We start from the raw sequence: 16,315 nt of genomic DNA, 5'->3' as shown, positions 1-16,315 counted from the left end.
TTGAAACTTAGCCCTTTTAAACTAGTCAGTGACAAAATAATAACTTACCTCTAGAGTTATACAATGATAAAAACAAACACCTCGAACAAAGTTAAAGAGTAATATCGAAACACTCGCGTATTCTTATAAGTTCGATTATTGAAAATAATCCTAAACCAAGGTATCTTAAAATTTTTAGAATAAATATCAAACTATATCCTTAAACTTTAGAGTTGTATTAACTAAAACTCTAAACTAATAGTTGTATTGATTTAAACACTTTGAATTGTTTTTGTAAGTATATCAATTTGAAAACCTGATGAGTCAATCAATTTGACATTTCATTATGGTTACATTTGAAAATCATCTATAAAAAGTTATGACTAAGAGTCTAAATTGATAAATCTATAAAAGTTTAGAAAACTAATTGACACAGTGGTAAGTTTTACACTATAGTGTTTCTCAAACAAAACCTAAGAGAAAAGGTAAGCGACTATATTTTTAAAATTTTTTAATACGTTTCCAAATTTTATATAGAGAAGAATGTATAATGGTTTGTGAGGACTTTATAGTAAATAACTAACTTATGAAAATGAAACTTAAACCTAAATAAACATTAAAAAGTTAATCCAAACCACCTAAACACATTTCCTTAAAGAAGAGGGTAAAGTAATTAAGGCATAGTTTATAAATGCATACATATGCTTTCGTGACAAGAAAAATAAAAGAAACCGTCATCTTAAGGGTTTTGCAAAAAGAGAATTCCACTATGCATTTTTTCTCTCTATTTTGTTAGTAAAGTTACAAAACCCCAACATCATCCTCCCTTCTTTTATGATCCTCTTTTTCTCAAAAACTCCCTTTTTCTAAGATCCGTTCTTTTAATAATCTTGGTGGACGGCCATGGCTGACTCACCTCAGAACTTTAAGTTTCAAATTCACACATATATACTGAGAGTTGGAAACACATTGATCATCCACCCTCACTCTCCTTTTCATTGTTTTCACATAGAAGTAGAAGCAAAAGAAAATGGAAGTTATGATGGCACAAGAAGTCGCCGGGATCCCGATTAGCTCCATGACATTTCGGCCAGTTGAGAAGTCGTTGAAGAGACTGTTGCCTGCTCCGGTTGGTTGCCAGTCTCCTGACGGCGAACCCCGGGCGACAAAACAATGTAAAAAACCTCTACTTTTCTTTTTTTACTTTGCTTCTTTAGATGTCTATATGGCATTTGTAGTACTGAGGAAAGATGGTGACTGAATGGAGAGAATTTTATAAATGTTTGCAGGTAGAGAGGATACAGTTGTTGGCAGTAGGAGCATGGTCGGGAGTTTTGCACAAGGAGTTAGAGAACATGGTAAGTTAAATTAGACATTAGTCTCTGCGGAAAACTTATTGTGTATATACTTAAGAACGTCTCTATTGATATGAAATGATACAATTGTGTTAGTGATAGAGAAGTGTATTGTCATTAACAATAATCGTTCAGAGCATTAGAGAGTTAGATCATCTTTTATTCAAGAAAAGTTATGAAATGATCTACGCAAATATCGAGTTTGAATGAGTATCATGATAGGCAGCTCTTACCTGTTGATGAGGAAAATGAAACTTATAGAGACAATTTATGATTCTTTAATATCAAACCAAATCCAAAGATTATTCAACATATCATTAAACAACTCATTTAGACCATGAACTTATGTTTGCATTGTTTGGTTGGTTAAGTTGCAGTGAGAATAGGACAAAAGATCAGAGAAACAGTGAAGGGAAAGTTGAATTTGGGAGCAAAGATTCTTCAAGTTGGTGGGTTGAGGAAAGCTTACAAGCAGTTATTTATTGTAAGAGAAGGAGAGAAACTATTGAAGGCTTGTCAATGCCATTTGTCAACCACAATAGGACCTCTTGCAGGTCTTCTTTTCATATCAACACACAAACTTGCCTTTTGCAGTGACAAATCCCTCAAACTCTCTTCCCCAACTGGAGAGCTCTTAAGATTTCATTACAAGGTAACAACCTATCACTCTCTCTCTTATATCTCTCGAACCTCTCGTCTTAGATTAAAAAAAGGTAAAGACACTAAACTGTTTATGATATGTTGATGCAGGTGGTGATTCCTGTGGGGAGGATAGAAAGAGTGAACCAAAGTAAGAATGTGATGAAGCCTTCACAGAAGTACTTGGAAATAGTAACAGTGGATAATTTCGATTTCTGGTTCATGGGATTCCAAAATTTCCAAAAAAGTTTTAGATCTCTTCAACAAGCTATCTCTCAGGAGTGGAAGATGAATTGCTAGTTATGTTTGGAAGTTGGAAGAAACATATTTGGTAGAAGTGTTTTCGTTTCTTTTTCTATTTCTTTTGTAATCCTTCTGCTACAATAATATTTACTTATTGGAGCTAAGGAAATCTAGATTGATACAATAGGATCAATTTGTACAAATTTCAATTACAATCAATGTAAGTTGATATATATTATATATATGTTTGGTGTTAGCTTCAAAATTTATAGTCACTCATGCCATGTGGTTAAATCAATCAATTAGTGGTAGAATAAATCCATATGACTGAGGTTTTGATATATATATATCAACTAAAAATTGAAATATATGTTCGCATTATTACCAAGAGTGATCCTCAATCAGTTGAAGAGCAACAAAACTAACACATTTTTTGTTTTATATTTCAAGAATAGTACAGTTTTAGAAAATTGTTTTTTGGGATCAATCTCAAGATTGACCTTGAGATTTTTTCTAAATTTAAAAAAAATATTTGAAGGATTTATCTCAGTTTCTCTTGGCCAAATGCATTAAATCATACTTTTCTCAAAAATCCAAATTTCTTTTTCAATTCATCTTCATATACACGAGCATGCAACAAACATATCATTCCGCCTTCAATTAAGAAAATGGAGAAAATTAAATTGGAGTCCAAAATATACAATAAGGGAATGAACTTAAGATTGAAAAAATGAAGATTAGGGTCCATACATATACAACAAGGGTCTATACATCGTTGTATGCCCGAAATTATATACTCTGAAGCAATAAATAATGGATCTCAGACTACCACTTGCCTCAGATACACATTTGAGATTATGTACATGACATTTTGATAGGTGATATTTGCAAGTATAAATTTGAGACGCACAGAGTTTAAAAACTAAAAACTTCTTATTCATTTTTAGAAAAATATCTTACCATAAATTAAGGAAGATGAGTAATGGAATTCCTCCATCACTCACTCAACTCTTTTTTTTACGGGAGTTAGTCATTTTCAGACCAAGTGGTTTAAGTTGAAGTTTAATCTCAGCGATGCACGAGATAAATCCAATTTTTAAATTTGGAACGAATGGGACCAACAAAATTTCAAGTTTTCTAAAAGGATAAACGAATGGGACCAACAAAATTTCAAGTTTTCTAAAAGTATACTACTTTTGAAATATAAAACAAAAAAAGTGTTAATTTTCCCAGTAAATTCAAATCTTCTACTCTCATCATTGATAAACTTTTGTTGATATTATCAAGTAGTTAAATTATAAGTTTAATCTCAATGTTCCTTACTTTGAATATTGTAATTTAAAACGTTGTTAATAATCAATAAACTTTCAAGCCTTCTATATGATTTCCATATTTTGATGTCAGAGTTAGCATAGCTTGATGATCACAAGATAACTGTAATCGTGAAAATATATTTTATCTTGTTGACGTGGTGGCTTGTTTAAGTTACATGCACACACACTCTCCCTCACTAGCACAAGCCAAGAATGATCAAACACCTCACACATAGAAAAAACACTGTGATCTATATTATTAAGAACCAATGAATTAGGCTTTTGTTTGCCCTCACTTTTTTGGGAGAACAAACAATGTTGTATAAAAAGAAGAAAAGAATCAGGTATAATGGTGAGTAACTAACTCATAATACTGACCTAACAGGACTCCCTGCAACAAGAAGTAAGCACGCAATCGGCCAGAAACTGACTAAGCTGAGTAGTATACAGTTTTGGGTCATTCCTAAAATGATCTACATGAGGGGTGGACACAAAATTGCAAGCTCTAACCTCACGTCCTGCTCGTCGCTGCTCCTCTATAAACGATTCCACAGAACCTGCGGGGATAACTTGATCCGCTGAGCTGTAGATATACAGCTGTGGGCAGCTTGGTTGTGATGACGATAGAGTATCCAACACATCAGATAGCCTCCTGGTAGGATAATAGAACAATTTTACTTACATTTGCACAAAAAAGTGTAGTAACAAATCTAATGTAATTGAACAAAGGCGTATTTGTAAATGGATATGAAACTATCATCAATTATGCATTGTATACTTGTTAATGACCATCCTATATAACTTCAGAGTTCAATATTTGCTTCATTTTACTTGCATCTGCTCAATCTTGTTATATATTCGTTATAATGACTGCATTTAAAAGGGCAACTACCTGTTCACAGTAGGAAGGTTCAAAACAACGCCGAAAATCTTTTCCAACACTAATAGAAGGGCTGCTTCAGTAACTGCAGGTTTAGGTTTTATATTTTCTTTATCGCTGATTGATACTTCCATCCCTGTGTTGTCCCAGGTTGTCAATCCTTTTGTTGCCACACTATTCTTCTTCAAGAACGCTGCAGAGAAGCCTGAAGCCCAGACCTAGAGAAGAAATGACAAGATTTAACAAACACTTCCCCACATAATTGTTCAAATAAGATAAATAGAAACACGAACAAAAAACAAGAAGCTGTGCAAACACACGAAAGGTAGATGCTCTAAATTCATAGTGAAAACCATAGTTGAACAGACAAAATTTCACCCTTATGGAAAACTTGATCAACAGAGGATATGCCTAAGAAAAAAAATAAAAAATAAGAAAACTCTTGAAGTCTTTACCTATATGAAATCGTGATAAAATGATGGTGATAATCTTATTTTTCTTTCAATCAAGCATAGTGCACAGTATATGTTTATTTATTGTGTCAAATAAATACGGCAAGGTAGATTTTTTGAATAGCAAGAAAGGGAACTGATGAAAACATGGTGCAACGGTGACTAATATCTTTCACTATTGACGACAGTCGTTTACAAAGTACAAAAATTTCATTTCAAGGCTGCCATTACTTGAGGGTCGGGAGCCGCGACAGGGGCAGAATCCACAATGCAGCCCTTAATCCTTCCCATTATAGAAGAATCATGATTCTGAAACTTCTCCAGAATAGCTCCATACCTGCATCATGATAAATCCAAGGAAACAATCACGTAAAGCCATTTTTTAATTAAAAGAATCTCCATAGCCACCAACCAATCAGCTAGATGGTTCACAAGCAAGTCAATGTGTGTGAACAAACGTTTATTCTGTGTGCATATTAAATAAAGAGGGAAAAGAACATACGTTAACCATCCGGTATTGCTAAAAGTGTGGAACACCAGGTTCTTCCCGTGCTCCTCCTCCAACCAATCAGCTAGATGGTTCACAAGCAAGTCAATGTGTTGTTCAACTTTTCCACCAAGCTGATACGTAAGTATCTCAGCCATTGGAAAAGTAAAGGTAATGGCATGAAAACCCCTTGAAGTATACCATTCAGCGTATCTCTTTAAATGTTTTTGCTTTGCTCCCAACCATCCTAATAAAACCACCACCGTCCTAGATTTTGCCACTGAACAAGCAGAACTACCCGTAATATCTAAAGAAGTTGGCTCTGGTAAATGCCATCTGTACATAACCTCAGAAGGTGGGGAAGAAAGTTTAGGTGAAGGTGCAGCCTGCTTTGATCCCTTGGTCAATGCAGCTGACTGATATAAATTAGAGAGAACGGAGGAAGAAACCAAAGACGTGGGGAAGTTTCCAACATAGTTGCAACTTGAACTTGGAAAACTAAATTTCGGGATAGGTGCATGAATTTTAGTGACAAATGATAAGTTTGCAAGCTTTGAAACAGATGTATGGGAAACAAATGACGTATTTGATTCCTTCAAGAAATCTAAAGTTGAATCTGAGGAGGAGGAGGAGGAGGAGGAGGAAGAAGAAGAAGCCTCTGTTGGTTTCTGAGATGGTAACTTGTCTGAAAAGTCAGAGGAAAAAGAAGCTACAGCCACAGCAGTTAAAGCAACAAATGGTCGTTGAAGGATTCCAGACAAGGAACCCATATCTAAAACACAGATCAAAGTGTCTCATGCCAATACTAGATTACTCTGAAACAACATAAGCCAAGAACCAGCATTCCCAGAAAGCGAGATCTTTCTATGAGAGATCACCTGCTAAACCAAGAAAGAAAGAAACTAAACGTTAATGGCGAAATAAAAAGGGAGGTCCCATTATCAAAGTTTGAGTTGAGGTCTTAATACGCACGAGAAAAAGGATCTTGGAATGAATCTTTGAAGTTGTTCAATTCAAGATAATCAGGCTGTCACCTACTTTGACAGCCAGAATCATTTATTCTCAAACCAAACCGTCCAAGAAGTTTCCTTGAAAGGTTGGTTTTGGTCAAGCCCTCTTCCCGTTCCCACTCACACACGATCCTGAAACAAAAATAAATGGAAAAAAACAACACGTCTCCAACAAATTAGAACATTAATCTCACATGGCCAAAGGAGTAAGAAACGATTACATAACATTATATTTTTAAACAAAGAACTGGGAACAACCCAAAAAAGTGAAAAAGAAAAAAGAATTAGTTGAAGCCACGTGTTATGAGGTCAATCCAAAGAACTTGGTGAGGATAGCGACACAATTCCATAAAATACAAGGAGCCCCCACACTTCAGAAGGAAGATGAGACCCTTGACAACGACTTCTCATTTATTCATTGCCAGCCATAATAATAGTTCAGAAAAAGAAAAAGAAAAAGAAAAAAAACATATAAACCCTATAAATTTCAATCCAAGTAAACGAATTGATTTGATAAACAAGACATAACCTCAAACCCAAAAGAAAAATTTATTCGAAAGTTTGGAATAACAGGAATTAAAGACGCACGTTCTACACCCCGAGTCATAATCCCCGGCTGACTTCCTCATAAACACAAAAACAACCCCGTTGAATTTTCAAACTTGGTAAAAAGAAAAATATGTAAAACACGTCTCGATGTTTGAAACAATTCAAAAGAAAATCAGTCTTCATGAACCACCAAAGAAGTCAATTTAATCTCATCACATTCGAAAATATGATACTACAGAGTCCAATCGAATAAAGATGGAGTTCTAAAATGGTAATCCTAGGAACTACTGGCAATAATTCATCGCAATGTAACAAAATCAACAAAACAGCTATGAGAAAAAATCAACAATGAGGGAATCCAGTAACCCAACGAAAAGGAAAACATAAGAGAGGGGGCAAAAAAAAAAAGCAAATCGTCCATGAAATAAAATAAAATAAAATAGAGAAAATCAGGCGGAAAGAAGAAAAGAAGAAAGCATGAAAAGGAATTAAAATGGAGGTGGAATGGAAACATACCGATGAATGAGAGAGGGAGAGAAGGAACGAAGGCGAAATCCTTGGGAAGGAAAAAGGGAGTGTTGAATATGGATTGTTGTTATTGTGAAACTGGTGAAGAAGAAGAAGAGGAAGAAGAGGAATCGAAGAAGGAACGAATGGCGGAGAAGAAGAAGGAAGGAACAGAAAGCGGAACGAAAATTCCGCCATATTTATACTAATTCTTAGCGTTAAAGTTTTATATGTATTTATTTGATTTAAAAAATATAAAATAAGAGTGGGTCCCAAAAGTTATGATTCCCAATTCCCAATCCGATTCCAAATTTATTTACTTTAGATTACATACAATTTTAAAATCCCCTTTTGGATTTGTAGTTTTAAATCAAACAAATTAACAACTTAATACGTATCTAATTCTAATTTATTATATACTGTTTTAGTTTTGATTTATAATAACATACTTCATACTATTTTATTTGGTGATATTGGATTTGGTAAAGGTAAGCAAAGTTTAGTATATTGACCCTAAAAAAATAAAGAGAATAATAAAAAGGACCAAAACTTTAATAATTTAACCTGCCTTAATACTAAGTACATCTTTTTTATGAATCTTTTCAAAACTATCGTTTAAATTTCATTTAGATTTGAACCATTTCTCTCAAGATTTTTTAGTGTGATAGTTTAGATTTGACACACAATTTTTTCAAGATTTTTTTTTGTAGGTAATCATTTAGATATCACCACGTTTATATTTTTCATGTTTAGATTTAATCTTTTAAAATATGGTAACCAAATCTAGAACATTTTTTTCCAAAGATTTTTTAACATTGATTTGCAACTAGATCATTTATATTTGGCAATCTAATATCTCAAACAATTTTTTTTTATGATTTTTATATTTGAAAAAAAGTTAACGAGCAAATGAAAATATTTAAAAAAGTTGCACAAAAAAGAGAAAAAGAGAAAAAATATCTCAAAAAAGAAAAGAAAAAGGGTAATTGTAATTGATCGCCATTTGAGGAATAATAATTAAGGATATAATAAACATTTTAAAAAAATTGTAAATATAACAAAACTATCGCCAATAGACTCGTATGATCTAATAGACCAATTTTTACAACGTGACAGACTCTATTATTGATAGAATTTAACAAATTTTGTTATATTTGTAATTTTTTTAAAATTGTTGTTATATACTTAATTATTTTGAATTTAATTGCTAAATTTGCAACTATCCAAAAAAAGAAGATCGCAGAAGGCCAAACCTATAATTTTTTTTAAAAAAATGATAAAATCATGGGTTTTCAATTTGTGACAATATTTTATCTTCTATTTATGAAAGTTAGCATTTTTTTTATTTGACTAATGATTGTTTTAGTATATTTTAAAAAGAAATCTTTACTATGGAATTTCGTAGAATCTTATATTTTAACTTAAAATTTTTATTTTTATTTGGAGTGCTGAAAATTTTAGTGTAAAAATTGGATCAATATTCTTTTTTTTTTTTTAGTTTGAGTGCATTTATGAAACTTTTCGATAGTTGAGAGTTAAGCTTTAGGAGCATTTTTTATGAAACTTTTCGACAGTTCAAAACTTTAACCATTTCCAACCTAAACTAACGACAAGAGTATTTTTTTAAAGTTTAAGGACATTTTCTAAAGGTTAAGAGCATTTTTTAAGCAAAATTACAATGTTGAGGGACATTTTTTATAATTTGGCATAAAAAATATCCAAACACCAAAATGTTTTTTTAGTCTAAATAGTTAAAAAGTATAGAAGGCACAAAGTTTAGGGCTTACATGCCCTTTTGTAAGTGTTGTCTTCATAAATTTTTTTAATCCATTTTACCCTTTTGATTATACATGTATTCTTATGGTTAATTTGATAACAATTTTATCATTAAACTTCAATACAAAAATAATAGGTGAATTTTAACTCTTCCTCTCCATTTCTCTAACCATTTCAATTTTTTATTTGAAAAAAAAAATATTACCTTGATTAACTTCATGGGTAGTGGAAGAGTTTTTATAGACATGATAATAAGTTCTAGAAAGCCTTTTAAAATTCTATAACCCACACTTTCTACCAAATTATTCAATATAAATGTATGGTATCCTCTTGTTACCTGGAAGCAACAAGCCCTTAGTGAATAGGGAAGTGAGATAAGAAAGATGAGAAAATAAGATAAAGAGTGGATCTAACAAATTGCATCATCAATTAGGGGGAGAGGAAAATGCAAGAAGACAGTATCTATACAAATATCTTCCTTCATTTCTTTGTAATATTATCTTTTTTTTCTATTTCTTTGAAACTATTTTTCTTTGGTTATTTTTTTTAGTTATATATGTGAGTGGAATGGAAAATTTTCTTGCATGCTTTCTTTTTTTTTTTAGCTAAAATGAGAAAGTAAAATGACAAAACTTTATTTTTCATGATGCCTTTTATTTTTATTTTTATTTGGAGAATGTGTTGTAAATTTAAAATTAGTATTATTTTAGATGATAAAAAATTAATATTTAGATAGAAGCACAAACCCAAAAAAATAGTTGGAAACTGAAATATGGTTAAACTAAATTCAAATCAATAATTTTAGATATATATTTTCAAATTTTTAATTTGAAAATATAAATGATTTTTATATTCCACAGTTACTATGCAAGAATATTTGTTGCAAACATTCAAATTCTTACATATAAAATAGTAAAAGACGATAAATTAATTATTTAATCTCCTAAAAATCTAACATTTGATATATACGAATATTTTCTATGTCAATTCTTGAATAGTCATTATTATCATGTTTATTATATATTACTTGACTCTCTTTTTTTCTTTTTCTTTTTCCTTTTAACTTCTACTTCGTTCAATAATCATCAATAATATAATATAATTCAAAAGTATTCTATAATTTAGAGATATAATATTAAGTTGTGAGAAAGGTAAGTTAAATATAATCACATTTTGATTCAAAAGTAAACTTGAAATAAAGAGACTAATTAAAAGAATAAAAGCTTGTATCCACTATTTTATAGATATCCTTCATTATAACGATGAAATATTAATTCTAAATAGAAGTAAAAAAAAAAAGAGACCTGACTTTTTTATAAAAAATATGAAAATATAATTATTACAAATACTATTATAAACTTATATTATTAATTTTATATTTTAAAAGATAACATGCATCCACATACATCGTACGTGGAAAAAATCTAGTAAATTAAAGTAGTTGATGAATAAGCCATATGTAGGGGTCTTCAAATATTATTGCAACATCCATTAACTAATAAATCACGATCACGATCATAAGCATGTAAGAGACAATACATTCATTGTGTATGGACTCATTTTGAGGAAGATTACACTATGCTACATTTGTATGGTGAAGCTTTCAATATTGCTAACTATTAGATTTAGTGGGCTTAGTCCAAGGGAAGATTTAACCCAATATCTTTTTTTTTTTTTTAATTTTTTATTGTAGCATATTTATTTCTCCGATGTATCATTTGTTATTATCATAAAATAATAAGAACAAAATATAGTGGTTTTTCTTCCGATACTCAGGTTTTCACGTAAATTTGTATGTTGTTTGTCTCTACTTTCAATATGGTATCAGAGCGGAATATTGAACAAACTCTAAACAACACAAACAATGGTGAAAATCAAACAGAGGAGACAATTGTCGATTTTAGCGCTGCCATCAATGCTCAAATCAAAGATGCCATGGACAAACAATTCCACCACCTTCAGACAATGGAAAAAATCAATGTAATCTCGTCGATTATGTCGTTGTCTGTGCCGCCAAACACCTCTTAGACATTGCAATGCGCCGCCCACGCACTACCAGAACTACATGCATTGGTCCATCCTCCTTAGACAACGTCAACCATCCCTTCTGTGCAACCCTCTTCTTCTTTCGCATCTTATATTTCTCTCCACGTCCTGATTCATATACTGCCACCTAATTTCAATCAGCCACCACCACTTTTGCTGTAAAAAATGTATGTTCTTCCACCCATTGACTTTAATTATCATCCCAATGTTAAGAATCCTCAAATTCACTCAATATTTGAGGTTGGTGAATTTTAGACACACTTTAACTCTAACATGCAAGCTTCCTATTCCTCTTCGAGAATAGCTCAACAACAATTGGAAGGGCTACGATAATAAATTGCAGTAGTTGAGGCTACCTTAGAGATGTCATTCAACACTACATTGATGTATTATGAGAATCTTGTAACCCCATTCCCTACTTTATCCTCTTCTTGTGTGACTAGTATACTGACACAGTCTATAGGATATCTTTTAGGGAAAAAGTTGAATGACGAAAACTATTTCTCATGGTCTTAGTTAGTGAAAATGGTCCTTGAAGGACGACATAAATTTAGGACAGAGAAAATACCTTGTCCTCCCCCGAGCAACCCACAGGAATGATATTGGAAGGGAGAGGACTCTCTTCTTCGATCTATATTGATTAATGGTATGGAACCTCAGATTGGCAAGTCATTACTGTATGCTGCAACAACCAAAGATATTTGGGATATGACCCTTACAATCTACTTAAAACCTAGAATAATTCAAACACTTATACATGCTAAGGAAGGAGGTTCATGAATGCAAGCAAGGAACCATGGATTGTCACATTCTTTTTTAATAAGTTTTTCTTATCTGACATGAAATGGACCTATACAGAGAACTAGTCTAGAGTAGTCCCAGTGATGGTTTGCAATACTCTAGAATTGGGAGATTGACAAGATTTATAACTTTCTTGCTGATCTTAATCCTAAATTTGATGTAGTTCGAGGACATATACTAGGCTAGAGACCAATTCCCTCCCTGTTGGAATTCTGTTCTGAAATCTGCCTCGAGGAGGATCGCACAAGTGCTATGAGTATTTTGACAACTTCTACTATTGACTCCACTGCTTTCAATGCGAGGTCATCTACTAGTGACAATTTTCAGCATAGTGGAAAACCAATTCCTATCTATGAGCATTGCAATAAACAATGACATACCAAAGACTAGTGTTGGAAGTTACATGGTCGCCCCTTAGGAGGTCAGAAACACTCTACCAATGACAAACATAACATAGGGTAGACGTATGTGAGTGAGTCTACTGAACTTTCTCAACCACCTGATCCACACGGGAGCAAGATCGATCCCAGTTCCACTACTTTATGTGTCATTGTCCACTTAGGTATACCTTAGTCTTTCGATCTTATTAGTGTTGATGGAAAAAAGCCCTAGATTCTGGATTTTGATGCCACAAATCATTTGACGAGTTCCTCTAAACATTTTGTGTCTTATATTTCATATGTCGACAATGAAACAATTAGAATTGCAGATGACTCCTTGACACCCATTGCTGGGAAGGGAAAAATTTCTCCCTATGTAGGGCTCTCCTTACACAATGTTTTGTATGTGTCCAGAATCTCATATAATTTGCTTTCTATAAGCAAAATTACTCATGAGTTAAACTGCAAACCAATATTCTTACTTGATTCTGTCTCTTTTCAAGACTTGAGCTAGGGGAAAATGATTGGCACTGTCCGACATAGTAAGGGACTATACCTTCTTGATGACGACACCTCTTTTAGTAGCATTTCTAGGACCCTAGTATTTTGTCTTCCTATTTTACTACTTTCGAACAAGATTGTATGTTGTGGCATTTTCGTTTAAGCCACCTTAATTTTCAATATATGAAACATTTATTTCCTTATCTTTTCTTTAAAATTGATGTGTTTACCTTATCTTGTGACATATGTATTCGGGCTAAACAACATCAGATTTCTTTTCCTTCACAAGCATACAAACCAACCCACCCTTTCACTCTTGTTCATAGTGATGTCTTGGGACCATTTAAGATAACTACATCATCTGGGAAACGATGGTTGGTAACCTTTATTGATGACTATATCCATCTTATTTGGGTACTTCTCGTCTCTAACAAATCTGAGGTCACTTTTATCTTCAGGGATCTCTATAACACCATAGAAATGCAGTTCAATGTAAATATATCTATTTTACAAAGTGGCAATGGTCGTGAGTTCCAAAACCACACTCTCAATGTGTTTTTATCCTCCAAAGGCATTGTCCACCAAAGTTCTTGTGCCTACACTCTCCAACAAAATAGGGTGGTTAAGCACAAAACCGTCACCTTTTGAAAGTTGATCATTCTCTTATATTGTCTACTTTTCTTCCTTCCTATCTCTAGGGCAATGTTATTCTCACTACAATCCATCTTATCAACTGAATGCCTTCTTGTGTCCTACATCTCCAGACCCCCTTAGACTATCTTAAAGAGTCATATCCCTCTATCCGCCTTATTTATGATGTTCCTCTTCGGGTATTCAGATGCACTACAAATGTTCATAATCATGACCCTAATCCATCTAAGTTTACTCATCGGGCTCATGCATGCATTTTTTTTTGTTACCCTCTACATCAACTAGGCTATAAATGCTTTCATCCGTCTTTTCGTAAGTACTTTGTCTCCATGAATGTTATTTTTCTTGAGAATTGTCCTTTCTTTCTCGTTAGCCTTTTTCAAGGAGAAAGTGAGAGTGAAGAGTCTAACTCTAGCTGGGTGATATCCTTAGACTACTAGTCCTACTCTCGGTACCATATCAAGCTCATATTCTCACTACACAATCCTACCTAACCAAGCTCCTTGGAAAATCTACTATAGGAGGAATCTTATAAAGGAAGTTGAGTAACCTGCTAATCAGCAGACTTTGGTCCAAGATTTTGAACCTTTACGAGATCAAGGGATGACTAGCTCTATTGACTCACATATTGATAGTAAAATAAGTGAAAATGATAGGTCCGAGACAACTATTCTTGAAACTGAAGGTGAATAGGGTAAAGTTGATACTGAGGTCACCCTGGATGGAAATGGCATTAATGATGAAAAAGAGGTCAGTGCAAGAGTTATTAAATGAAATTAAGGAGGATCATTAGAAAATATTTGTAAGTATGATTTGCCTCTTGATTTGTCTATTGTACTCAGGAAGAGTACTAAGTCCTGCACTAACCACTTTATTACTAACTATGTTTCTTATGATTATCTCCTTAGTTTAGAGCCTTCATAGGCAACCTCGACTCTATCGTGATACCTAAAAATATCCACATTACTTTAGAATGTCCTGAGTGGAGAAATACTGTCATGGAAGAGATGAGAGCCCTTAAGAAGAACAAGACATGTAAGTTCTCCACTCTACCTAAGGGACATATAACTATGGGATGCAAATGAGTGTTCAGTCTCAAATACAAGATATATGGAACCCTTGATAGACACAAGATGAACTAAACCGACTGATCATTGGCCAACCAACAATCTATTTGTACTCCTTTTTGGTTGAAGTCATTTTGAACATTTACTAAACCAACCATAGTCGGTTTGACATCTGTTTGGTCGAAAAACTAACTTCAATTGACCAATGCTCTCTCCTCTATCAATTAACCCAATATTTCAAAATTACTTCGATATTTTAAATATTCTACCATTTAAAATTCCAATTGAATTGTTTTAACCTATTAATTTGATTTTGACTTTAAAATTCAAAATATATGCTCAATTAATTAGAGATAATTGAATTTGAATTACCTGAAATTTGGGATGTTACAAATATATTCAAAATACATTATGTACTTACCACCTGAAAATACAACCTAACAACACACTTAAAAGATAATGCAATGCTAAAGGTTTTCAATTATGCAGCGAGAATATATCAAGAATTTGAATTCAACATGTTCTAGATCTTGGATGGATTCATGAATGAGGATGAGACACAGTACATGGAGAAAGTCACTTTAGAACGATGGACCATGCTTCATATCAAATTTAAGACGAATTGGTGTATGACAACATTACAAGCAACAATGCATAGTGTTTCAATACTCTTAGCGTTGAAGTGAGACACCTATCAATTATACCATTTCTTGAATTCTTTATAGAGAATCCTCTATAAGATTTTCCGACACAAAAACCAATGGTATCATGTAAGTCTATATATTCGGGCTATGTAGAAAAGTGAGGGGCTTAAGAGTTTGAGAAGGATAGGTGGTACCATGTAAGCCTGACTTACTATCACACATCTATCGTAAAGAACTGTGTCACTTGGATGGTATTGTCAACATACATACTCATCAGTGCACATGCAAAGAATTTGACTATTCTCGTGGACTTCATGCTCATATGCAATAGTTGCTCCAAGGTTAATGCTTAAACTCTTTGCAATAACTCTTATAGGGTAGAATCCATCATTTCTCAAATATGTAGAATCAATATTTTGAATTGGACATGTTTTCTAAATGGAAGAAACCATTGGAGTACGTTAAATGTGTTATACTAGCACCAAAAAAACAATTAGTATTGGTAAGCTATATGTAAATTGGATTACATTTACTGGTGAAGAACACCGTCCAACCTAAAAAACGTGCTAGATGTGGTCATATATAGACCACTATAGGACAACATGCAATAAACCATTATCAAGTAATATAAATAATGACCAATAGTGATTGACATACTCTCTTTGATTGCTTAATTACATTGAAATAGATCACTTCTCATTCTATTTAATGTATACATCACGTTTTTTTTTTTTCAAATTGGGATATGCCATGAAAAAAGCATTGGCCTAAAATGGACGTCCTTAATGCAAGATGTTGAATGAAAAAAGTGTGAAAATCGTGACATCACATTAGGCCACTTAATCGAAAAGGTTGAATTGAATTGTGAACCATTTTAATTTATTTATGAAATTTTGGAAAACAACACTTTCATAAAGGTTAAGTTGTCAGACAACATGTCCTAGCAAATATAGAACAATAGTAAAATAACATAAAGAGAAGCAATAGAAATACACACAAGAGTTATGGTAACCAAGTTCTGTGATACGACACCTA

At 32.9% G+C, this 16,315-nt stretch overlaps 2 protein-coding genes across 4 annotated transcripts; one reads left to right on the top strand and one right to left on the bottom strand.

Moving 5' to 3' along the window:
* Positions 1-790: 790 nt before the first annotated feature.
* Positions 791-2,481, top strand: LOC101213622 (GEM-like protein 4). 2 transcript variants are annotated; one of them, XM_004149819.3, is made up of 4 exons: positions 791-1,154; positions 1,269-1,337; positions 1,712-1,986; positions 2,085-2,481. In XM_004149819.3, exons 1-4 carry the CDS (start codon positions 1,010-1,012, stop codon positions 2,271-2,273), a joined length of 678 nt encoding a protein of 225 aa, XP_004149867.1. In that variant the 5' UTR covers positions 791-1,009; the 3' UTR covers positions 2,274-2,481. The 2 variants fall into 2 exon arrangements, with proteins under 2 accessions (XP_004149867.1, XP_011655160.1); XM_011656858.2 differs by having other exon boundaries at positions 798-1,154; positions 1,706-1,986.
* A 1,174-nt stretch (positions 2,482-3,655) lies between these two features.
* Positions 3,656-7,592, bottom strand: LOC101213864 (transmembrane protein 53). Of its 2 annotated transcripts, none has more exons than XM_011656857.2 (6): positions 7,424-7,592; positions 6,321-6,490; positions 5,364-6,229; positions 5,093-5,198; positions 4,422-4,627; positions 3,656-4,181 (listed from the first exon to the last, which is right to left on the bottom strand). In XM_011656857.2, exons 3-6 carry the CDS (start codon positions 6,116-6,118, stop codon positions 3,908-3,910), a joined length of 1,341 nt encoding a protein of 446 aa, XP_011655159.1. In that variant the 5' UTR covers positions 6,119-6,229; positions 6,321-6,490; positions 7,424-7,592; the 3' UTR covers positions 3,656-3,907. The 2 variants fall into 2 exon arrangements, with proteins under 2 accessions (XP_011655159.1, XP_004149868.2); XM_004149820.3 differs by having other exon boundaries at positions 5,364-6,226.
* Between the last annotated feature and the right edge of the window lie 8,723 nt (positions 7,593-16,315).

The sequence above is a fragment of the Cucumis sativus genome, chromosome 5 (assembly GCF_000004075.3).
Source record: "Cucumis sativus cultivar 9930 chromosome 5, Cucumber_9930_V3, whole genome shotgun sequence".
NCBI classification, from domain to species: Eukaryota; Viridiplantae; Streptophyta; class Magnoliopsida; order Cucurbitales; family Cucurbitaceae; genus Cucumis; species Cucumis sativus.
This window is presented reverse-complemented; position numbering and strand designations above follow the sequence as displayed.

Excerpts from the sequence above, each read along its gene's own strand:
- LOC101213622 (XM_011656858.2), top strand. The coding sequence starts at position 1,010 with ATGGAAGTTATGATGGCACAAGAAGTCGCCGGGATCCCGATTAGCTCC. Across the intron at positions 1,155-1,268 it reads ACCCCGGGCGACAAAACAAT|GTAGAGAGGATACAGTTGTT; the intron begins GTAAAAAACCTC and ends AAATGTTTGCAG. Across the intron at positions 1,987-2,084 it reads TCTTAAGATTTCATTACAAG|GTGGTGATTCCTGTGGGGAG; the intron begins GTAACAACCTAT and ends ATGTTGATGCAG.
- LOC101213864 (XM_011656857.2), bottom strand. The coding sequence starts at position 6,118 with ATGGGTTCCTTGTCTGGAATCCTTCAACGACCATTTGTTGCTTTAACT. Across the intron at positions 5,199-5,363 it reads AGCAATACCGGATGGTTAAC|GTATGGAGCTATTCTGGAGA; the intron begins GTATGTTCTTTT and ends ATCATGATGCAG. Across the intron at positions 4,628-5,092 it reads TCGCGGCTCCCGACCCTCAA|GTCTGGGCTTCAGGCTTCTC; the intron begins GTAATGGCAGCC and ends TTTCTTCTCTAG.